The sequence below is a fragment of the Thermobia domestica genome, chromosome 4 (genome assembly GCF_964235325.1).
Source record: "Thermobia domestica chromosome 4, izTheDome1.hap1.1, whole genome shotgun sequence".
NCBI classification, from domain to species: domain Eukaryota; kingdom Metazoa; phylum Arthropoda; class Insecta; order Zygentoma; family Lepismatidae; genus Thermobia; species Thermobia domestica.
Genome location: NC_137457.1, coordinates 270,807,855 through 270,833,014, shown reverse-complemented (window position 1 = coordinate 270,833,014; position 25,160 = coordinate 270,807,855). Strand labels below are relative to the sequence as shown.

The 25,160-nt window shown below is 33.2% G+C and overlaps 1 protein-coding gene across 5 annotated transcripts in view; it reads left to right on the top strand.

The window, feature by feature from the left end:
* Positions 1-25,160, top strand: part of LOC145683507 (uncharacterized) — a 51,338-nt gene that overhangs the window by 1,544 nt on the left and 24,634 nt on the right. For 3 of the 5 annotated variants that reach the window (XR_014131127.1, XM_081754846.1, XM_081754847.1), the window contains exons 2-5: positions 10,995-11,098; positions 18,326-18,445; positions 20,432-20,509; positions 23,686-23,810. Coding sequence is in view for 4 of the 5 variants with exons in the window: in XM_081754846.1 (XP_081610972.1) it covers positions 10,995-11,098; positions 18,326-18,445; positions 20,432-20,509; positions 23,686-23,810 (427 nt within the window). In the remaining variant the exon portion in view is untranslated. Of the gene's footprint in view, positions 1-4,513; positions 4,650-4,793; positions 4,854-10,994; positions 11,099-18,325; positions 18,446-20,431; positions 20,510-23,685; positions 23,811-25,160 lie in introns of those variants that run through there. The other 2 variants (XM_081754848.1, XM_081754849.1) reach the window with 2 other exon arrangements.

Below are 25,160 nucleotides of genomic sequence, written 5' to 3'. Positions count from 1 at the left end.
TCTACAATGCAGGTTTATACTCGATATTTGTGCAAAGTTGTATTCGAAATAAACATTACAAGATAGTGTTTATACAGAAGTGGCGATTGTTAGTAAGGAGATGAAATTGACTACTAGATACTCCTTGAAATTCTGTGTACCACTTTTGGTAGGTTAATGACTCATCAACTGCCATAACAAATTTCCAATTGTCATAAGCAAATATAACTAGTAAAACCTTCTGTTCTTGCTATTTCGACCAGCGATATGCTGCGATGAAGTGAAATATTTTAGTTTTAATTATGACTGTTATGCTGACTAGGCCAAAGGAGGTGGTGATGAGAAATGAATGCAATTTCAGTGTTGGAAAATAAGTGTTACAACTCTTCCGAGGTGACTCCTGCCACTGAGACAAGAGAAAAGTTCTCTTAAACTTTCGGCTATCGGTCATAGTTTTGGATCTACAAGGTGCCGAAAGCATGGGAAAATTACTTTCGGACACCAATAGTTCGGAAACTATCCAACGTAAAGAGGGTGGGTAATAAATTCACTGAAGAAGTCATACCTGCTGTATTGAATTTCGCATGTTTCACAATCCTACCATGCACGCGCAATGGATTCCCCAAAGGAACGTAGGGAGTATCGGATAATCTGCCAAACAAAAATTGGTCTAAATGGATATGAATTGATAGGGTTTCTACCAGGTAACAATATTCGTTTCTATTAAGTCGGTATACAAAACGGAACAAATACAAAACGGCGGACACCTTCATGCCCGTTGTGTGTCCTTGCATAATCGCCAGGTACGGATGCTGGTTAAGAGTAACGTTATGAGTATTAAGTATAGCGAATTTGTACTCAAATGCTCTAGAAAGACAACTGGAGTGTCGGTAGAGCACAACAGATGAACCAGGGTGAATCACATGTGTGAAAAGACGTAACGAAAATGCCCAGAAAAAATGCACTCATACTAAGTAAACATGAGTTCAAAGCGTCGGAAATGTAAGGAATAGCATCGAGAAAATGAAAGCCATTGCCAATTCACCAATAATATTCCATCAATCCGGTATAATGTACACGGTTACATACCAATGAGGATGCAACAACTGAGGCCAAGTTGAAATTGTGCAAGGGGACTCAGAAAGAAACTGGGTAAACTAAATGGATGTCACTAGTGGGATCGCATGATCGATATTGAAATGTGGCCAATATGTGTGTTGATATCAACATGTAGCTATCGGACAAATGTCAACATGTTCCACTACTGTTGGGACACCGTCCCGCGTGCGAAAACTAGGAAAATAACGTTGTACAATCTGCTATTACATCTGTTGCACTTTTTAGTAGATAGTAACTAGAACAGGATTGTATAAATGTCCCTCTTTGTTTGGGACATTGTCCCACAGTTGACACATATGAAAAGAAATCTCTTAATCCATGCTTCAAATTCTGATAGAGCGTAAAAATAAACTTGTATCATGTCCCACATCTTCTGGGACATATGACGTACTCGAAATATAGAAAAATACCTCCAGAAACTCGTATCTTACACACAGTGCACAATGCAAGACAAAGACGAAAATGAACCAATTCTGGACACATAACAATACAGCTGGAACACCATACATATGGAAAATAAAACGACGAGAGAAATCGGAAGAAACGTCTTAAAGCTTTGATTGTTTACAACTGTGCAAGAGAAGTAACAAAATGTAATACACAAGCATGTCGGGAGGCTGTACAAGATGGGAACTCCTCAAAGAAATGAATACAAAGAATATTCCCTCGAAGCCTCAGGGCTAGAGCGCTCGCTTTTGCTCGCCTGGTAGCAGTTTCCAATCTTACTGGGAGTCCACGGCCTCCGATTCAAGACCCGAGTAGTTATTCTCCTATTTTTGACACGTGGAACGGTGTCCCAGCAGTAGTGGGACACGTTGACATTTTTTCATTAGCTACATGTCGATATCAACACACACGTTGGTCACATTTCAATATCGATCATGTGATCCCACTAGTGACATTAATTTAGTTTCCCGAGTTTCTTAGTGAGTCCCCTTACAATTTTAACTTGGCCTCAGTTGTTGCTTCCTCATTGGTATGCAACTGTCCACATCATATTGCATCGGTTTGAGGGAATATTATTGGTGAATTGGCAATGGCTTTCATATTCGTGACGCTAATCCTTACATTGTCGACGTTTTGAACTCACGTTTACTGAGTATGAGTACACTTCTGGGCATTTTTCGTTACGTGTTTCCACACATGTGATTCACCCTGGTTCATCTGTGGTGCTCTACCGACACTCCAGATGTCTTTCTAGAGCATTTGAGTACAAATTCGCTACACTTAATACTCAGAACGTCACAGTTGGCCAACGTCCGTACCTGGCGATTATTCAAGCACACACAACGGGCATAAAGGACTTCGTCATTTTGGATTTGTTAAAGATATCGACTTAATACAAACGAATTATTGTTACTTGGTAGAAACCCTATCAATTCATATCCATTTAGACCAATTTTTATTTGGCAGATTATCCGTTACTCCCTACGTTCCTTTGGGGAATCCCTTGCGCGTGCATGGTAGGATTGTGAAACATGCAAATTCTATACAGCAGGTATGATTTCTTCAGTGAAGTTTTTTACCCGCCCTCCTTACGTTGCATATTTTCCGAACTATTGGTGTTCGAAAGTCATTTTCCCACGCTTTCGGCAGCTTGTAGATCCGAAACTATGATCGATAGCCGAAAGTTCAAGAGAACTTTTTTCTTGTCTCAGTGGCAGGAGTCACCTCGTGAGAGCTGTAACACTTATTGTGCAAAACCCTATATATATATATATATATATATATATATATATATATATATATATATATATATATATATATATATATATATACATGAGAGGAGGTCCTAACCGACTGACTAAATGATTGATAGATACTAATTCCAAACTGCTTAAGCTAGAAGCTACAAATTTGGACAAAACATAAGATTTCTGATGTAAAAATGTAAAATCGAACGAAGAAACTTTTTTTAGAAATTTGACAGAGAAGGAGATAAAATTTCACCATGAATTTGATATTTGCCATGGAAGGGAAGAAAAGGTAGAAAGAAAATATGGTGAGAGTACAATATCTATAATTAGATAGGCATATCTCGAAATTCACTGATCTTCTAGTGTTTTTCTATATTTCCCTTAGAAGACGAAAAATGGTGGGAATATAAAAGAGCAGTGTTTGGCAATTGTTATAATAGGATAGCCATGACTCAAAATCCTCTTAAGATTAAAGATATATTAGGGATATAGGGCGAAATCCTCAACTAATCCGACTATTAACGAATATATATTTCCTAGAAAACGGTTATGCTTTATATGCGTTCCATTTCCATCCCGTATGGCAGGACAGGAAGTCTGTTCTTAATTACATGGAGATTTTCTTGGGAGTATTAATAATGTATTAAAGCACATGAAGACAAAAGCGGAACTGCAGAATACTTAAATTGTAATTTACCCATATTTTTTTAAAAAATATATAACATTGATATATAATTAGTAATAGGCAAAATAAGAAATGTAATAATAGACAATAATACCACCACAACAAATAGTAACAAAGCTGTATGTCTTAGTGGTTGTCTCGAAGGAATAAAATATGCATCCACTTATACAGTCAGTCAATGAAGGGAAATTGTCTTTATTAAAACGCAATAATCATTTCAGCAATGAATATTTTTTTACTTGGGGATAGCTTATTATCTAACTGAAATAATGCAAAGCTAAAAAGATTTAAAACTAATAGATAAGGATATGAAAGAAACTAAATTACATTTTCGAAAATTCGAATTCGGAAGATTTACTGGTTTTGCAGTGAGAACACGTAAATACACCATCAATTTTACTGTTATACTCGTATATACAATGAATTTAATTAAACTCGTGGTTTTCGTCGTGCGGATATGGTTTGTAGACTGCAGGAAAGGTTGATGAAAGTGAATGAATTTGAGTGAATTCGTGGAATAAGAATTAGGCAGTACACAAGACAACTATTGTGAAATCTTACGAATAAGAAGATGGTTTTAAAAGTCAATTAGACAAGTATCCATGTAAGGATGATTTAAACCGGAAGTTAACACTTTTATGCATAGATATCAAAATAGTAATTATTATGATCTTAATTTTAGAGCCTGTATTGACAAACCAATTTCAAGCTTGCAGAAAAATTATTTTCAATCGTATAACTTGCATTCACTAAAAGCGTCATTTGAGATCATGCAAAACTTCTATTTTAAGTTTATTGGCTATTCGTCCTGATTCAACGTACTGTGAACTGAATAACGAAACACAAAGACACTTAGCAAAAAAATGTTAGCATATCTTTGCAGTTTCAGTAGTTAAAACCAAAACGCATCTCGTAAGACCACTCTGCTTACGTATCTGGATGTGACTTTAGACGAAATGAGTAATGTATATGTTGATGCGAATCGCAACGAGAACAATGGAATCTCCATCATGAAGCACACAAACAAATAATAAGCGATTGTAGTTTGTAGCATTACAAGCGACTTTCAAATGATGTCCAATTGTGAAATGCAAGCCTGTACGTAAAACGTAGATAATCGTTGCGGCAAAAACAAGCTATTAACAACACTTTCAAAATAGGAAATCCAGGTATGTTTGTTTCTGATTGTGATTATTTTGATTTATTACTTTCGAGTGGCCATAACAGAAGAGGCATTGTGATTATTGTTGTATTTTAAACAAACCAATTTAGTAATTTCAATAGACTTACAACTTTCGGAGCATCTGCATACATAAATTAAATATAGTGTAGCTTTAGAGTATCTGGTCATCAGTTCGTTCGTATCTTTTCATGTAAGATCGTAATTCACTTATTTTACTTGAATCAATTTCGATAGATGAGGTATTATTAATAGTATCCATGAAATTTTCTACGAATTTTCCTAATAACAAGTAAATATAATTTACTAAAGGACGGGATGCCGAATTTATCGAAAATGACTCTAACAAATTTGTTTATATATATATCATAAGTCTACTTAAGCAACAGTAAGTTTATGCTTTTGCTGATTACTGTTATAATTCGAATAATTTGGGGAAAATTCGATGTTTTTTCATAATTCACAAATAAATAATTCAGTAAGAAATAAGAATGGGAAGGTTTCCTAAGGTAATACGTAACATTGCATGTTTTCAATGGCTAACAAGGGTAGAATAGTGAAAGGGTATCTTGAGAATGGGTATGGTAATAAGAGAAAGTAAGACATTCCTGAGAAATCCCGGGCATATATTTCTTGTCCACCAGTAAGCCCAACTTCTGAGGGCTGGAATCGAAGTAGAGATTCGCGTGTGAGATATGGGCGCTCTCTCACTGAGTTACTATGGCTTAAATCCTTTCATTTTAGATATTAATCAGTTATAAACGCCAAGAATGATCTTGTAATCAATTAAGAGGAACAGGATTCAACCTTCACATAGATTACTAGGTGTCACGACTTCTTATTTGTTTTACTGTCCTAAGTAATTCAATAGCTACAATATCTTGAATGTTTTGTTTGTTTTATCTTTATCTAATTAGGCTAATTAAACCTTCCTAAAGACTAACAAATATATCGTAGAACGTAACATTGGAATTGAAGTTAGGTCTGAACCGTTGTAACTCGCTTTTGCAAACTTCTGCTGAGAATATCTTTATCTTTAGAGGACAATATTTCTGGCGTATTAACATTGATCTCATTAAGCTCACACGGCATGACGACTCTGAGACAAAATCTCTTCTAACAGTATTAACTGCTTCGCTGTTAGGCATTGATCATCGTGAGATTATCCAAAAAAGAAACAGAGCACGGGAAGCTATCCTAGCTGGTTCACGCTAAACATTATAAATAAAATTAAAATGAAAGCTCGTCACCACAAAGCGACAAGACTCGGAAAGTGAAATATAGATTTACATAAACGCGAATTTAATAAACTTCGAAAATTGATTAAGAAAGATATACAAGTCGCATATACAAACTTCGCTAAGGGAGCGGAATATTTAATACAAGAGGACCCATCTACGTTTTGGAACTTTATCAAGAGTAAATCAAAGCATTTAAATGGTAATGTATTGTGTTATGAGAGTAAAGAGTTAGCATGTGATAAAGATATAGTAAACACATTTGCAACCTACTTTAAATCAGTGTATACAGACGGAGCACCACTATCTGTAACCATTTGGTACTTATGTTACTATATTAATTCAAAGTATTTTTGTAGTTTTCTTTCAACCATCGAAGAGAGAATAAGTCATGGCGATTGCGAGAAAATATCGTATTCAATATTTCATCATATTTGCACACGTTATGCCACCTGCGTGATAACACAACTTATGCAGTTCTTACGACCCATTTTAAATATTTGTCAGTTTGTTCGATTTCGTGAAGTATGTACACTCTTCTAGATGCTGTATTGCAGTTATTCAGACCAAAGACACAAATTAAGATTTCAATAAGTTCCTTGCAAAACGTTCTTCCTATATGTAGTTTCTGCGACACCAAATGAAGTAATAGATGTTGTGAGTGGATGCAAGTAAAATACTATATCTTCTCACATACTGTGTAATACTCAGTTTCATGAAATATGATCCAAGCAAAAATCTGAAGCAACAAAACAGAGCATTCACAGTTAACGATGATCAGGCTAAGAGATTTGACGGTCAAATAAGGTTTTCAATTTCATCCCATTTTTTTAAAACTGCCTTTTAAAACTCAAGTTTCTTGAATGAATGCATGATAATCTTATAATATGATACAATTACCTGAAAAGAACGTCTGCAACATGCGATTCAATATTCCCCTAAAATTTTTACATAACCTTCGGCAATAATGTTACCGTTACTTGTCAAAACAGATTCATTGAAAATTAGAATATTGTATCACATACCAGCCACAATGCTTTATCGTTCGGCAGAGATACTGGCACCTACACACTTCTTTGAGCATTCGCTCATACAAAACGACGCTCAATGATTTGAAATATAGTCAACGACAACTCGACAAATCGCATCATACGTTTACACTAATAGACGGTCTACGTAATATGTTCGCGGCATTCTTGGAGTTCTATTAAAGTCTATTGTACTATTGAATGCATTGCAAAGTAGACAGATGAGTTTCTTTGATGTCTGTTAAATCTAAGTCAGGTAAACTCATTAATGGTGAATCAATAAAAAATGACCAGGCTAAGATAGCTAGGGTCAGTAATGTCATTAGTGAAAATAGTGAAAGGTCTGGAATTGAACATGATTCTAACTGGGCTAATAGAATCTCATTCTTGATATGTGAGCCAATTATTTCATATTACTCATCTTATATGATATTTAATTGATTTAATAGTAAATTTCCAGAGATCATCAAAATATGGAGACCTCGGAAGAATAAAATATCAAGTTAGAAGTCATCAAAATTGCTTCTGATGCAGCAAATTCATTAGTGAATCCTGGTACATTTCTGAAGTGAATAACTTGTGAAATAAATTGAATTCACGATTGTCCTCGACAAACTTGGACCCATTATCACTGAAACTGTGCAGAAACTTTTCTCTTCGCAATATAAATATTCTAAGTGCTGCTGTGAATGCTGATACGGCCAAATCTGTTACTAATTCCAAATGAATATCTTTTATTTCTATGAAAATAACTATGGCTCTATATACCGTGCATCTGATACGATTTTTAGGTGCGTTCTTGAGGATGACAAGACTAGATTAATGATTCCCAGTATTTTATAGAAATCGATGTGAAGGAGTCAGTGTAGGTGATGGAAGTTGATCCGTTAATCATTCACTTTTCAATTTAAACACTTGTAACTGGGCAGTTTATTCTGTCATATTCTCAAGCAACCAATACGTACAAATAAAGTACTGTATTTTCTGAGGAAACACTAATAGCTTTTCTTTTCTAATCTCATACCCGGTAACCTGGCCATTTCACAAACTTGGCAACCCTTCGTTCCACATTAGACCCAGCTTCCGGGATTCTACTGTACTAATGAATCTATAGCCTTTTCGATACGGAAGCATTTTTTGGAAGATTTCTTTTAATAAAAATCTTCTCACTATTCAATTTTGTAAAAGATTCTGGTGAGCAATTGAAAACTACTGTATATATTTTAATGCACTGACGGATTGTGAAAGCTTAGAAAGAAATTAGAACATAAAAGACCAAAGTTAACTGTCATCTGGAGGTGAAAACTAAAATGTGTCAAAATTTCAAAGTTGATTTAAAACAATAAATGGCTGATAGATTATGAAATGAAAATATCATTCTGTAGCTTTTCTCGCATCGTATATGAGAGGAGTTAGCAGTGGATCTGAATTGTGTAATATATTTGCGACATCTGACTGAAAAAGTAAAGAAAAATTTGGGATGTTTCACTTGCATCCTTTCTGAGATATTTCATGGTGAAATTACACGATTTTTGAAAATTCCGAAAGTTTAAAAATTTCCAAGAAAAAACTAGTATATGATTCTCAGATCTGAATCTTGTTTGGGATGTTGTCCATTATCTAGTCTCTATGTAGACAAAAATTGAAGGTGAGTCTAATTTATTTCCCTTCAAATTGTACATTCCAAAACAGTCGTCTTTAGGTTTCCAACATCAATGTTCAAAGCTTCTTTACCGACGTTCTAAAGTACGTCTCAACGTCTACAAAACACAGAATGTTGTCCATTCCATTATCTTTCATATGGGTTTGGTTTGATCTCATTATTTTTGAAACCTAAAAAGTTACAGCGTTTAACGTAATCCTGTGGAAAGATCAAATTACGCTCAGGCGCCTACACAAAATGGCCGCTACGACAAAACCTGCGGGGCTAACAAATAAATGAATACCCACTTTCAACTCACAGAATATGGTACAAACTTAGGTAAAAAATTAGTCAAAAACTAAATTTTGTCGGCAACTATCATTGGTCGATTTCATTTGGATTGACTCCCAACAAAATTTTCTGGGTGTTTGCCTTGTAAGTAAATCAAATATTCTGTCACGATTCCTTCACATGGTCATTCCTATTAAGACTCATAATAATCTTATAGAAAAAGAAGTCACATTCGCACTTTTGATTGATTGCATTAGATTTTGGATTGTTTGAATATGATGTATATCTCCGAAGATTCTAGTAGTTCTAGTGTTTTCCATGATTTGATTGATTTCATGAAGTGTCCTATCCACCTCATTTCTACAATGACTAGTATACGTCTTTGGTGAACAAGCCTCGGGTTCAATTGCAGGAGGGAGAGTATCAAACACATTACAGTAATCTCCTTCTTAAAATGTAAATCTCACCTTACATAGGCTGATCTAACTGAGAACATAAATAGAAAATAAACAGTTGTGAAGTGTCTTGAGGCAACAATGCAAAAGTACTTGGACAAAGTGTTCCTAATTAAAGATGCCTCTGAAACTATTATAATAATTTGATACATTGCATGTTTCCTATATACTGTTCACAAAACAGCATACCTGGCAATTGAAATATATAAGATAGCAGACGTTTCCAATCTAATGGAGATTCCATTTAGTATATTGTCGTGAAATTGGTGGAGAGTCTATAGAAAGAGAACGGCATACAACAAAATTAATGAAAATCATAGGAAATAATCAGATGTTGACTTCAGAAACTGAAAATTGTTTTACTATAATAAAGAACATAAAAGCATTTTAAGGAAATCCATAGCTCAGAATAATCTCAGTGCACTAGCTATGGTATCAACAGAGAAAATGGTAGAAACTAAACTTCAGAAGAGTTACTGACAAGTCAATTGTCCAGAAGAACATCAGAAGTGATTTCGTATGTGAATGAAATGGAGCATTTGTTTATGAATGGGTACGTTTTTATTATATGTAAAAATATACATGGTACTTTCATTATTTTTATAATTTTTTTATTTAGAATACTGACAAAATTAGAATTTTCTAGCGATTGTGAACTACCAAAAGTTATGTTACGAGACGCCACTGACCTCTAAGCCTTTTCCATGCCAATGGGGGAGTAAATTACACTGAAATGTTATCGAAGGTCTCACTATTCACCTCAGTGGAAATTATGGATTCAACACTAATATCAGTTGTTCTCGATCAGTTTCAATTTCAGCTCCTCTCCCCCTAGAGGCGCCTCATATCTCAGTACTTTATCTCAGATATCTCATACCGAGTATTGTCTCCCTATCGACAGGAATTCGTGAGTTAATCTACTTTTACAATTTGAAACAACCTCTACCTCTTTGAAACCCTCTCTACCCCCTTAGGACGAATCAAAAATTTCTATATAAACTGAGGTCTCTTTCCGATTATGTCCTATTTGTCAAAATTAATGTGAAGTATAGCGATTCAACAGTATGTATTTGTATATCGGACAAAGAAAGTAACAAACATTCATTTTTAATATACGATTAGCAAATAGTAAAGGAAGACTAGTCATATTATTACTGTATTTAGAAAACACTAGTACAGCAATTAAATAATCTACCATGTAAAACATCAAATAACTGAAGAAGTATATAAAATACATTTAAGCCTTATGATATGCTATGGATATATTACCGTCCTGAACGATAATGTAGTTGGAACACGCAGAATAAAGTTATTAACGCTTTGTAGGAGATCCGTGTATGATTAAAAGAAATATTCATATTTATAAATACCTTCTGAATAGTCCAATATTACTACTAAATATGAGGTCCAATATTATTCACTTCTAGTTTCATTACGTATATTTCCTCATCAATACTTACGTTTGATTATTAATAATGTTCTATATACTTTACATTCTAATCTATTTTACTGTATCACAATCAGTTTGAATCAATACTCAAATGTTGAACTTTCACTTCTGACGCGAAACAAAGGAAAATTTAGAGATTATTTTGGTTTAGTGGGATTACTTCACCATATTGTACAATTCTTCAAGTACGAAATTTTCATTTGTATATATATAAGATTTTTTTATTTCAGAATTATTCGTGCAATGCGTAACTTGCTGATTGTTCTAAGTCTAGCAGCGTGTGGATCTCCAGAAAATAAAATAACTTATAACAATGATGAAGACGCTATAGCTGGTACGTATTTGACGTTTTGCAAATAATACTCAACATGTGCATGATATATTATCATTTTGTTGTTTATACATATACAAACATAACTTTAACCTAATTAAAAATGGAATATAATTTGGCTTGTTAATAATACTACTACTTTGTTAATAAATAGATGGTTAATCCCGTATTTTCGAGTAAGATCCCATTTTCTACTGGAGTGTGGTATATAACAAACGAAAGTAAACGGGAAGCTCGTGTAACCCTCAGATCTAAACTCCAATCATTATCCTAAGAATATCCTGGATAATGTTATCTTGTCATCCACCTCACGGAGTACTCGACAACTAATACCTTTTCTTTCTGTGAAACAGCTTTTACTTATTTTGATTGGTTATAAATTAACGTTCCTTTCAGCCAAAGTTGTCGTCAAAAACTATTAACTGAGGAGGGGGTCACATACACAGGCATTCATGTATCTACCTATATATATATATATATATATATATATATATATATATATATATATATATATATATATATATATATATATATATATACAGCGTAAGACGTTTAAAAGTACCACATGAAATGCTGAAGAAACAAGAAACGTTAGAGCAGTGTACTGTTTGTGGTAAACTAAACATCACTATCAAATGGGCACGTTCAACGGAATATAATGTGGTAGGAAATATATCGACAAATGAGGCGTTAGAAACGAAGTAAATATATTTTTTGTAATGCGTCAATAAACAAAATATGAGCAACGTAAAAGGAAACACATGTAGAAATTCAACACCATTTATTTCATGCTTCTACTGCACATAGTAACGGAGATATGACCATGGAAATTGTTGTAGATAGAAAGACAATTGACCAATTGACCGCTAGTACTGCGGCAAGTATGAGCTGTCAGAAGCCACAAGAATAGACAAAGAAAGTCGAACATATGGTGTTCGAGAGGGAAGATGAAAACATGAGACATCGTCAGCACGTTTTATTTGACGGTGTTACAGTACATAGTGACAATGGGCATGACAGTATGTCGAAGAACCATACAGACTGACTTGTGCAGTAAGTGTAAATCTAGTCTATCAAGGTGTATATACAGCAATCGAGGGGCATATACAAAGATCGTTCCAAAAAACGTAACATTTCATGTGAAATGGCCCTACAAGATAAATTATTACGCTGTTGAATATTGTCTGGTGTTGTTGACACATTTCATAGACAACGTCCTTCAGTTTCCCCCAGAGGAGACAGTTTGACGGAGTTAAGTCTGGAGAATTAGCTTGCCATTTCACAAATCTTTCCCGTCCTATTCACCGATTGAGAAATATGTTATTTAAACATGATGTAGTTCATCGTGCACTATAAGCTGTTTATTCGTCATGTTCATAAAACGTTTCCCTCCTTGTCTGGAGCGGTATGTCCTCTAATAGCAGTTCATTTTCTAGGAAGGTATGTATCAGTCAGCATTTAGTATCCGATAAATGAAAAAGGCCCAAGGATGGGTTCACCCACTATTCCATGCCAGACGTTAACACCCCTGAACGCTGTAATTCCACTTGGCGAAGCCAAGATGGATTTGTTACAGACCAATTGCGAATGTTCCTTGGGTTAACATTTCCATGATTGGTAAAGGTTGTCTCGTCGGTGAAATGGATACGCGACCACAAGACCGAATACTGTTCACAAAATCATTCCTATATACTTACTAGTGGATGGAGCTATGATATGGTTGAAACGTATGTGTATGTAGATTGCATAATATATTTCTCTGACTCATATCAGCCTCACTCTTAACATCTCAAGCTTCACTACAACGTATGCATTACACGTCATTACTTGAAGCTTTTAGTTAACGAGTTTATTCAGATATAATGTATTTCGTCTTATACGTTCACAAAACCTCTTTCCTTGCAGAGGTTATCTTCACACTTGTAGCAATAATTTTGTGAATTTTACTCCTGTTCGTACTAGTTTAGTACACTCATTTATACCCTCTTGGACTATAGTCATGCTTAGACTAAGCTATAACATCAGTATTCAGTATGATGCAAATCCAAAGTAGCAAATATTGCATAAACATGTAGAGTTTACTGTAGTTTTAGTATAGCGGTCACAAGACGAAAGTTTTAGCGTATTTTGAATAGGAACGACATGCGCGTTTAAATATTTCAGTTCATTTTCTAACAAAAAAGAACCCTTCAGACGATCAAAGCTATCAGAATATTAAAAATATCAGTGAAAAATAAAAGCAGTCGAATTTTTTTCCCTTACGGACGTATTATTTTATTTACGTTTTTGAAAGTAATGACGTTAATTATTAAATGAGAAATAGTAGGGAAGATTTGGTGGTATGAATGTATGGTTGAATGATAAAATATCCGCATATACACAATGTACAATAGAAACAACCTAGGCCTGATATGGAACGTAGAATCCTTGGAACCAAATATGAGCACTGGACTGCATAAGTACCGTACTCTGCTTACCAAAACGTAACTTCAGCGTGTCAAGTTCTAATATTATCAGAGCTCATATAATGAGTTAGGTGATAACATTTCATCCTTGAATTTCTAGATGTTCAATCGCTACTACAAACATTACCTTTCCACCATTTCATACTTAATATATCACATTAAAGTAATGCCTTAATACCAATCACAAAGGAATAGAGTAAGTGCAATTACTTACGACGAACTTCGCATACATTGATGCATTTTTTAAATAATGATTATCATTTTTTAAATAATGTAAGGACATAGATTTAATATCCAAAATATAAATCAACTTTGATTTTGCTCCTTTGTGGCTACCTGTTTCAATACAGTAAGCAACATATAACGTGTCTGTAAGATGAAGAAAAATAGGATATTTTGCAAACAACAATAAAATCGAAAGATCTTTTTAAAAAAATGAAGTAAGATGACTACAAGACTTACAAATAATACATCTGGAGCTAAGACCCAACGAAATTAGCTTCCGAAGTATGAAACGACATAGACTAACAGAAACCAAATTGTATAGGAGATTAGTAACTCATTTTTCAGGTGCTCTCAGTCTATAAAAATTGTACTTAATTCAAATGTATAAAACCTTTACTACACTTTAATGACTTTAGTGAATAACAATAAATACAGCTAACGTTCATGTTTATTAACATAATTTTTCATTCTTGAATATTTTAGTTGAAAGTATACGTTTAAATGGTATAATCTATACAGTTTAAATGGCAATTAAATCGCCACAATGTTTTACTTTAGAAAATGCATAAATATTTATGCTAAAATGTGCATAAAGTTATGGTCCATGTTACACTTTGAAATGATTAAATAAGAACAGTGCAGTTCTCAAAATCTCATGTTTACTATTGTTTGAAATCTGCAAATTACATGGACGCTAGCAACATTTATCAGTATTAGGCAGAAGTACAGCACAAAGATACTACAGTTAGAGTGACTCTTGAATAGTTTGAATTAGCGTTAATCACTAAGTGAGAAGTTTGTACACGAAAATAGTAAATGAAGACCTGGAATAGCGCCTGGACCAACCATTCGTACTCAAACATCATAGTAAAAAGGTATATGAGTAAATGAGCACTTTTGGCCTAAGAAATCGCGCATCACGATTTTTCTTGCTTTCTGACATTTCATACATTTAATTACCTAAGTTTCCTATATACCATTCCCAGAATTTAAGATGGGAGCATCAATGTCATAATCTATGAAAAGAAACAGACTTTTATACTCAGCAGTATAATCATATAAGGTAAAGAAACCTGATTAAAGATAATAAGTTAGGTCAAAAACGTTCGAAATTTTACCTACAAAAGGAACAAAATGAAATAATCAAACTTACAGAGGACTAGCATCAATTACCCGCTTTGCTGGTTTAAATTAAGAAAAAGTAGTATATGTTTCGTTAGTCAGTCACTTTTTGCTATTACCAAAGAGTTCCTTGACGTTGGTCGTTTCCGATGACTTTTATATATCCCCCTCTCCTCCCCATGTTGAGGGCCACTGAATCAGAATTGTCGTTGTTCATCTCAGCGACCCGAAAACTATGAATTCGACCCTGATATTGGTCATTTCGATTATATATATATATACCCATACCCTCCCACAGTTTGCGGTGCTGAATTCGATTTTAAATAGCATCACAAATGTCACTGTTCATCTCAGCGATCTCAAAAACTATAGATTCGACATTAATATCGGGCATTTTCAATAATTTGTAAATGTCTTTCTCTCTCCTTTAAGCTACATCGTAAAAACGATATGACAAAAATCATTTCATGTTTGAACTTCATCTAGGTTGAAAATTTGATCGAGATCGGTCCGGTGGTTCAAGAGTTATTAAGTTTTATTTTTATATATCTCCCCCTCCTTCCCCTCCTATAAGTTCTACTGTCAAAGTGAAATGATAGAAAACATCTCAGGCCCGAACCTCATCTACGTTAAAAACTTGATCGAGATTGATCGTTTGGTTCAAGAGTTCTTAAGTTTTACTTATTTTTCAATTCCTTCCTTGCTCTCCCCTAAGGTCTATCGTCAAAGTGAATAGATAAATACCAGGACCCAAACTTCATCTATGTTGAAAATTTGATCGAGATCGGTCAGGTGATTCAAGAGTGAAGTCACAAAGACAGTCACCTTCATTTTCCCTTTTTTCATTTATTCTCCTCCTCCCCTACGTTTCACTGTAATTGTGAAATGAAGAAAACAGTCTAGGCCAGAACCATATCAATGTTGAAAGTTTGATCGAGATCGGTAAGGTGGTTCAAGAGTTATTAAGTTTTATTTATTTTTATAGACTTCTCCCCTAAGTTCTGCCGTTAAAGTGATATGATATAAACCACTTCAGGTCCGAACCTCATCGATGCTGAAAATTTTGTTAAGATCGGTTGATGGTTTAAGAATGATGAGTTACATAGACAGTCATTTTTGTTTTTTACTTCTTTACACATATCTTCCCCTCCCAATCCCCTTCGTTGCACTGTAAAAGTGAAATGAAGAAAACAGTCCAGGCCCGAACCTTATCTATGTGTAAAGTTTGATCGAGATCGTTAGTGGTTCAAGAGTTTTAAGTTTTATTTATTTTTATAGATTTCTCGTCTTCTCTCCCCCACCCTAAGTTCTACTGTTAACGTGATGTGACAAAAACCACCTCAGGTCTGAACCTCATCTGTATTGAAAATTTGGTTAAGATCGGTCAGGTGGTTTAAGCGTAATGAAGTTACAAAGATAGTCACTTTTATTTTGTATTTTTTTAATTTTACATTTATCTCCCCCTCACTTTCAATGCACTGTAAAAATGAAATTAAGAATACAGTCCAGGCCATAAACTTTACCTATCTTGAAAATTTGATCAAGATCGGTCGAGTGGTTCATGAGTTATTAAGTTTTATTCATTTTCATATATTTTCCCTTTTCCCCTTTCCCTCCCATAAGATCTACTGTCGAAATGAAATGATAAAAACTTCCCAGATTTGAACTTCATATATATTGAAAACTTCATTGAGATCGATCGGGTGGTTCAAGAGTTATTAATTCACGAACATAGTCATTTCTATTTTTATATTTATTAATGTTTGTATATCTCCTCCTCCTCCCCCTCCCTTACGTTGCTCCTTTAAAGAGAAGTGACAAAAATAATTCCAGTCTCGAACCTCATCTACGTTGAAAATTTGATCAAGATTGGTCGGGTGGTTCAAGAGTTATTAAGTTTTATTTATTTATTCTATGCGCCCTCCTTCCCGCCCCTAAGTTCAGCGTTAAAGTAAATAGCTAAAAACACTCCAAGGCCAGAACTACATCTACGTTGAAAATTTGATCGAGATTGTTCGGGCGGTTCAAAAGATTAAAAGTCACAAACATAGTAACTTTCAATTTTATAATATAGATTATACCCTGATTCTATACTTACTAAATTATGTGTTTAAATATGACGACTTCCAAAATATAGGTGAGTAATCCTATGTATCTCTCCCAATATTTAGGAGTGGGCTAAGATATCCCTTCAAAAATCACTAGAACAGTGATCACTATTTGTCATTACATGTAATCAGATTACATGATTTCTCTTAGCAAATCAGAGCGTAGTGAGCTATAATGCTGCCCATACTAGTCCAAGTACAATTTGATGTAATAAGTACGTATATATACGGTTTTAGTATGCATTTGGAAACTCGTTTCCATTTCTGCTTTTAGAATATGTTGAGCTAAGTTCCTTCAAGGATATTTACTGTTCTCGACATTATATTTGTTGCCCTTTGAAGGTCACTTACACACATAATTACGAAGAAAACTCATGAAAAGCGTGTTTCTCTGATAAGGCTAGAGCAGGACTGTCACTGACAAATATAAAATAAATGTTAATTTATTAGGTTGCTTAAGTTTATATATATAATTTAAGTCAACAATGAAATTTCATTCTGCGATCTTGGTATACAAAGAACATTACTAGGAATGTTAGGAAATGTTTCTTTATCTTCTTTTCTTATAGCTGAGCTTTAAACTACTATACTAGTTCGATTCAACATCAACTACTACGCAAAAGTGAAAGTCCTTTGAAGGTGAATCACCAAGCATAAACTACATTTTGAATTCTAGCCATTTAATGTGGTAAATTGTCATTGTATATGGTGTGACTACGTCATAAGGGTTGTTGAAACTTCAATCGCAAAGGTCAAAGCAGTTACTTCTGTTGCATATGTTAGGCATGAAATCAAGAGACTTGTTTTATATGTCGCATTACTTATGTATTGAAAATATTAATATTTGATTTTTTTTTTTTACAATAATTCAATATAAAATTGAAAATAAAGCGTTATGTGAACAGTGCAACATCAACAGAAACTAGCGCTTGATAGATCACGGTAATTTTTTGAATTCGAAATGATTATGAAATAAATAAACGTGCTTTATAAAGGTTATTGAAATTGGAATTACGATTCAATAATTTTCGTAATTCTTTGAAATGATGCAATTCAAACATAAACGTCTTGTGTATCAAAACTTAAATGCTTGTTCTAATAGAAATGCGTAATGCATTTCTATTACTTTAATATGGAAAGACCAAAGTGAGAATACCCAAAATGACAGAAAATGATGATCTAAATAATAAAAAAGACAATACTTAACTCTTATAAAATTAGAAAGGTTTTGGATTGGTAATTCGTCTTTGCACATTTAATTATAAATTAAGTATTTAATACAGTTCTACACTTTAGTGTTACTATTTCAGGTGTACTACAAGCTTGCAGAGTAACCCAATGCCCTCCTGGACAATTTTGTTCTAGAAAGTTTGAGAGAATAGATAGCGGCACAATAAATGTGTATGCAGAATGTACACCAATCAGTAAATGTAAGGAAAGCAATTGACACAATCATATAGAATATTGAGTATTAATCCTAACAATTTATATTAACATTAAGAATTAAGTATAAACTCTAATTTTGTTCCCTTAAGATACTTTGAAGAGTGTGAGTTGATTTGTGTGAAGTTTGATTTTACTTTAAAATAGTATTTCAGTTACAGAAATAATTATTTATGTATTATTTTTGCTGAAAACTTTTGAAGATTATAAATGTAATTATAGCTACTTTTACTGATTTTCTTTTAAACATTCAAGAACATTTTCTCGGAAATTTAATGAATAATATAGAGGGGAATATCAAAGTAATTATTTTAGAGTAAGAACAATATTTAATAGTTCCAAGATGGGTTGATGTAATGGCCTTCAGTAAGGATATGCCTTACATCTAAGGTGAATTCAATTATTTCTATCAACACACGTATTTTAAGGTAAATTAATAACCAATCGTGGTTTCTAATCATAACGGTTAATACAATATACTTAGGTTTGTCTCCAGAATATGAAGTCTCAGTTATCCACCATTACCTTGAAGGTATTTACTTCTATTTTCCTCACAGGCCTGAAATACGTTTGAAAACAGATATTATTCTTTAAGATTATAACTAAGTATTCAACTTTATTCTAGTTCATGAGATCACATGAATTATTGATTATTATCTTGATACAGCCTCTTAAATGTAAAAGAAACAATTGTAAGAGGTTATAGTTATGTCCAGAGTGTATTGTGTGTGAGTGATGCATTTTTATTCAACCGTGTTGCGAAATTTAAGTCTGTTCGAGATGGGCTTAGCCGTCAGGGTATTTTCATATCTGTGTTTTAGTTTTTCAGCTCTTTATTCATTATCTAATTCCTTACAAGAACTTTATTTATTCATCTATTCACTGTCAATATTTTCCCCTATAATGAATTTCAAAACACCCCATTTTGATTCTAAAACATATTCAGCATTATTTGTTTTGTTATATACTCTACAAGTCACTGAATTGAAGTTCCTGGTAATGTTTCTTTAACAACATCCTCAAGATTTGTTTACAACAAGAATTGAAGAATATGTATTAACATTCTCTGTGTTAACAAATTTCAAGAAACTGTCTTTTCAAATGGAAATTGCTTCCAAAAAATTATGATAAATAGTTTTTCATTGAATCATCCATCTGTCTTGTAAGAACACCGGTTCTCATTTGATGCAATGATAATTTAGCAAAAAAAAAAAAAAAAAAAGTCTCAGCTCTCCAGTGCAAACAAACTAAATTCCCATAAATATTTCCGTTTTATAATTTTATTTCTTCATAAATGATATGTTAAAACTTCATTTTTGCCAGACAGTAGTGTTTCTTTGGCTATTCAAAGTAATTAGACAACTCTAAATTATATATATTTTTTAAAAAAATTAAATTGCTTAAAGATTTTGAAAATCAACCATAATACATCATATTAACCAATCATATTGTAACAATTTTATTTTGTAACATTTTTTTATTTGCATAAAAACTAAGTTACATGTTTGGTCATATAAAAGTTTTTATCTACACAATCCGCGTTTATTATAAATGGGTATATATTCACGCTGAAAGTGTTGGTATCATTTACAGATACTTGGGGTGTAAATAAAGTTATTCAAGAATAACTGTTTCTCAGTGAATTACAGCACCGCACTTTTTATCATCTTGAACGTTTACCAGCAAATGCTGCTTGTAAAAGAATTTCAGCCATCGTTCAATTAATATTCATTTGCTGAAAATAGATTAAATACCGGTACTCATTGACACTTGTATCGTAAGAGAACGGCATACTAGACATATAGTTAAGAATTAATTAGAAACTATTAGCTAAACCTAGTATGTCCCATTGATTAGTTAGAATTTATTGATTAATATATGCAGATTTGTATTTGAGTTTCATAAACTAGGCTGTCGTAATGTACTAGTTTATGACTTCATCTATTATTACAAATGCGATCTTATTTTTTCAGCAAGAGAAGTCTATGGATTGTGTAAAGGAGGTTGTTTGACAAAAGGGGAAGTTTGTGTAGACGGACAATGTACTATACGTAAGGTTTTACACTGATATTTATATTTTAGTTAAAATAATAAATATAAATATTAAGCATAAGCGTAACACCAAGTATCGCATAGTAACTAGTTATAAAATATTTCTATATTCTCTTTAATATTTTCCGTAAGTAGAAGCTTTGCTTTGTATATACTTAAACACAAACAATTTGTTGAGCAAAACAATATATTCACATTGAAAGACTACATACGTGTTAGTTGGCGAAAATGTAGCACGTATGTATTTTTTAAATGTGAATATGTTGTTTTGAACAGCAAATAGTTTGTTTGTGTTTAAGTATATCCTCTTGTTCCGAAATGTGAATGAATATGTAAAATACTTGTGTTTATTATTTTATATTACACAATGAAAATGTAATATATGATAGAGAAAAGCATATACACACAAACGCATAAGGGGAAAATAATTTTGATAAATTCTTGTAACTTATAAACAAAAGTCACGTACTTTTGGGAGTAAACGAAGGTGCTTTCTTTCGTTTCTTTGATATTGCAGCTATAGATATTGTTAGTTGTAATTTCAAGAAGTGCTCCAAACTACACGATTTTAAACAATATAGGCAACTTTAATAATATTTATTATATGTTCATAATGTTTTGAAATACCTAATTACTATAAACAACCATACGCAAGCATTATCTCTCCAACGTTGATTACTTACTCCAGTAACTTATCAACCTGTGAATCACTATCCACATAGTAAGTGCATATTTGTCTTCACTTTCTTGAATCTTATACAAACGCATAGAAGATAAATGTTGAACCTGAGTAGTTGCTTTCATATCTTTGAAAACGTCTGAAAGAACAATCAGTTCGTAGTAAATAATTACATGCTTGGTTTAAACCTTTACTTATGAAGTCATCAAACACCGTTTTCAACTTATTAGGGCTCAGGAAGAACTGAGTAATAAATTTCAATCTTACGTATCTAATTTGGTATTTTTATCTTAACAAGCATAATTTTAAACGTTGTAGTGTTTAGTCTGGCAGCTAAATGTCTTAGAAGATGCATTCATATGCATTTTTTTCTCAATCGAACATCACAGCATATGGAATGAAATTACCTAACAAAAGGTTTTTTCTACGTCCAAAACATTATCAACCTAAAATTAACAATATAGCAAACTTTACCAGATCAACAATCAATTATTTATGTTTGTCTAGTAGGTGGTCGACATTTCGATACAAGGTATATTAAGATCTCCTAGTGGTTATCCACAGACCATATTCATGTAACGATGGTTCTGGGATCCCTAACTCTGACGTGCGCTCTTGTACCGTCACTGCTCCTTCGATTGTTTGCCCATCCAGATATTTTGTGAAGATAAATAAGTACATCAGGGTATTTTGATTCATATATTGGTGGTGTGTAGATGCTTCATTATGCTCCTTTGAAAATATTCTATACTATACATTGGCGGAGTAATTTGCTATTTGATATGTATTTTGAAAATATCAGATCTGCAATTAATAGTACAGTTCTTGTCAGTGAACGAGAACTTAATCTTCCTCACATACACTGTCTGACGTTCCGTTTCAAGTTATGTTGTTTAAGATCTTAAGAATTTGTATTGTTTTACGTGCGTATTTATATTGTGCGTTCCTTCGTTTGTTTATGCAACTGGCCTTCATTCTTATTGTGGTCTGACCGTTCCAATTGTGATTGCCAACAAGAATAGGTGGTAAGCTCATCCCCTGTCAGCTTCCTTCAAAAATGCGTAACTCATGACATATTTTAGGACGGCATTTAACTTCTGAATTATATATCCCTACATATACAGAATTGTACAGCGGTGGACACTTCTAAATGGTACAGCCATATGGAGATTTACGGCTAAGGTGTACCATTTAGAAGTGTCCACCGCTGTACTAATTCAGTTCGTTCGTTCTGAGAGATTAGTCTTAACGTCACTTGTTCTACTTACTTGGAAATACCTAGGACATCATTTAAATTGTTTTATGAACTTTACGAAAGCTACAAATGTTTCATTAGCTACTTTCTATTTAATATTATTGCACAAAGTAACATTGAGAACACATAAATTGCAATCAGTACGCAGTTCGTGACACTATTGATCTTTTCCATGCCTTTCAAGAACCACTATTTGGCCTCACAATATCAGTTCACAACATTTCATCTGTAACTTTACCGCTACTAGAATACTTAGATAAAACCTCTTTGTGGATTTATGAATACAGTCAATGATTATATTACCCGCTAACTGAAACATCGGGTAGTAAGTAGACAAGGAGTTTGATGGAAATTAAAAGTATAGATGGTGAGATTTATTTACCCTTAAACAAGCAGTACATCGCATGAACAAACGTTATTCACGAATTAAAACACAATAACAAATATGGAATATCTAAAGTTATTGTAATTATCAGATTAAAATTTGATTTAAGTTAGTTTACAAATTCTGCTTATTTTGCTTTGAGAATGCCAAAACTAGAAGTTTATTCCATGCATGATGAATGTGTCGGTTTTGCAAAATTATGCATATGATTAGAGTCAATTCACACATAATGGCGAATGCTACTTTCTTATAGTTCTCAAGATATCACGGAGAAGAAATTTAGTACTCAGTGTAATCCAAGTTTATAACTGAATGTATGAACTCCCAATGTGTTGTAAGACTACTTACTTTGTACTCATATACACTAGGCCTAAGGAAACAGGCATTAAATATTTGAAAGAATAAGTTCGTAATATTCAATATGTCCTACCCATTACATTCGTGTGCTTTCATCAAATGCTTTGCTTGAAATGATAATATTTTTTTCGGTAATACGCAAATATTGTACTTCAACTATATTATTCCACTCGCACTTTAATTCAAATTATACTCTACGAACTTGAAACATTTACTACAATGTTATCTTTAAGCACAATAGAAAAGCATTTTGAAACAATTTAACAAAACGAACTCAGAGTTGTGTTGGTATATTCATAGTTTTTGAGGGATGTGGTTAAGAACAGCTGTTGGTTTGGTGTTAATGACTGCTTTTCGTAGCGAAATGGAGAAATCAAACATTTGAGTTAATGTCTATTTAATCTTTCTATTAAAAAGTAATTCGTTGTATATATTATTTGAGTAACTTTCGTCCAAACAAATGATTTATTACTTCATTACCTCATTGCCTTATTCTCAGCTCCATATGGATTGTGTTCAGATGGTGGTCCTAGCACCTGTGTAGGCATGGGGAAAAGCTGCCAAGTTCTTAACATGCAAACACGATACCTACAAATATTTGAATTCAAGGAGGAACATTGTACGGTGAGAATATAATTATCTCTTTGAATTTCAAAAATTCATAACATTGCTATTATGTTAGTGATCAATTTAGGATTTATATATGTGTACGGTATTTGAAAGACATGTATTATTCTACCAATGTTACTACTTCTACTACCACTGTTAGTTTGTTGTTATTATTAGTATTCCGATTATTTCGCTTCTTTCCATGAAACAATTTAAATTGCACTGCAAGTGCGATTTTAAACGTATATTTTCATTATATCTATCTGCAACTCTTTTCAGTTCTTAAAAGATTAATATTTATCGGTAGTAAATAATTTTCTAATGTAGAAAAATTCTGTGTTGATCTTTCAACGACCTAAACATGTCGTCCAAGCTTTAAGTCGTTTTTTACAACAGCATTTGATAGCGTTTCCCTCCGAATGGCTCTGTCTTTATCCCTTTTTACAGTTAAATAAATATACATACATACATTCAAACACATGCACGTATAGAAACACAAACACACACAACCACAATATCTGCAAAAATCAATAAAAAACTACAGAACAACTTTGATTTAACTTATCGATTTGAAATGGTCAAATATATGCAGACAACTGCGAACCACAGACGTGTGTCAATCTCGTATTCCATCCCAAATTCAATATAACCAACAAAGTCACATTATTTTTTTTTCTGATTTGTTCCAGAGCAACATTATTTCTTCTGCTCTCGTTTCCAAGAAAATTGAAAACTAAACATGATGACTACAATGTTGTCGTCCTGGGGAATCCACGAAACTTAAATCAAAAATAAATGAATGAAAGTAGGTTAAACCATTTGTGCTGAATTTGTTCTAATTTGTTCTACAAAAACTGCGTTTCCTTTCAAAGTTTTCAATATATTCGGTGGGGGCTATAATGTTATTGTCCAGTTCGTCTCCTCATGCTTAAATTTACAGATAAATGCATGAGAATTGCTTAACGTGTTTGATGCAGAATTTTTTAAATGTATACTAGAATATCAGGCCTTTTTCATAATTGTTCCAGGGAAAAGATTAAATGATTGTGGGGTCAAGAATTATGTGGTTCTGACACTCATATAACATATAAATATACGGACAAAATGACACCTGCTACTTTTTTCTTGTTTGTTCTAGACTTTCAGTTTAAACCTAATCTTTTCAGAAAATAACAAGACAATTGTGTGAGCCTTCAAGGTTTATATTAGAGATAAGGGTACAAAAGTACCAAAAATTGTTTTAGCTGGATTTGTTTTAATACAGGGTGCGGCACGTCAAACCGGCCCGTAAAGTGAACACATAAAATGAAATGTAATGTATTGAATATGATTAACTACAACACATAAATGAAATGTAATGTATTG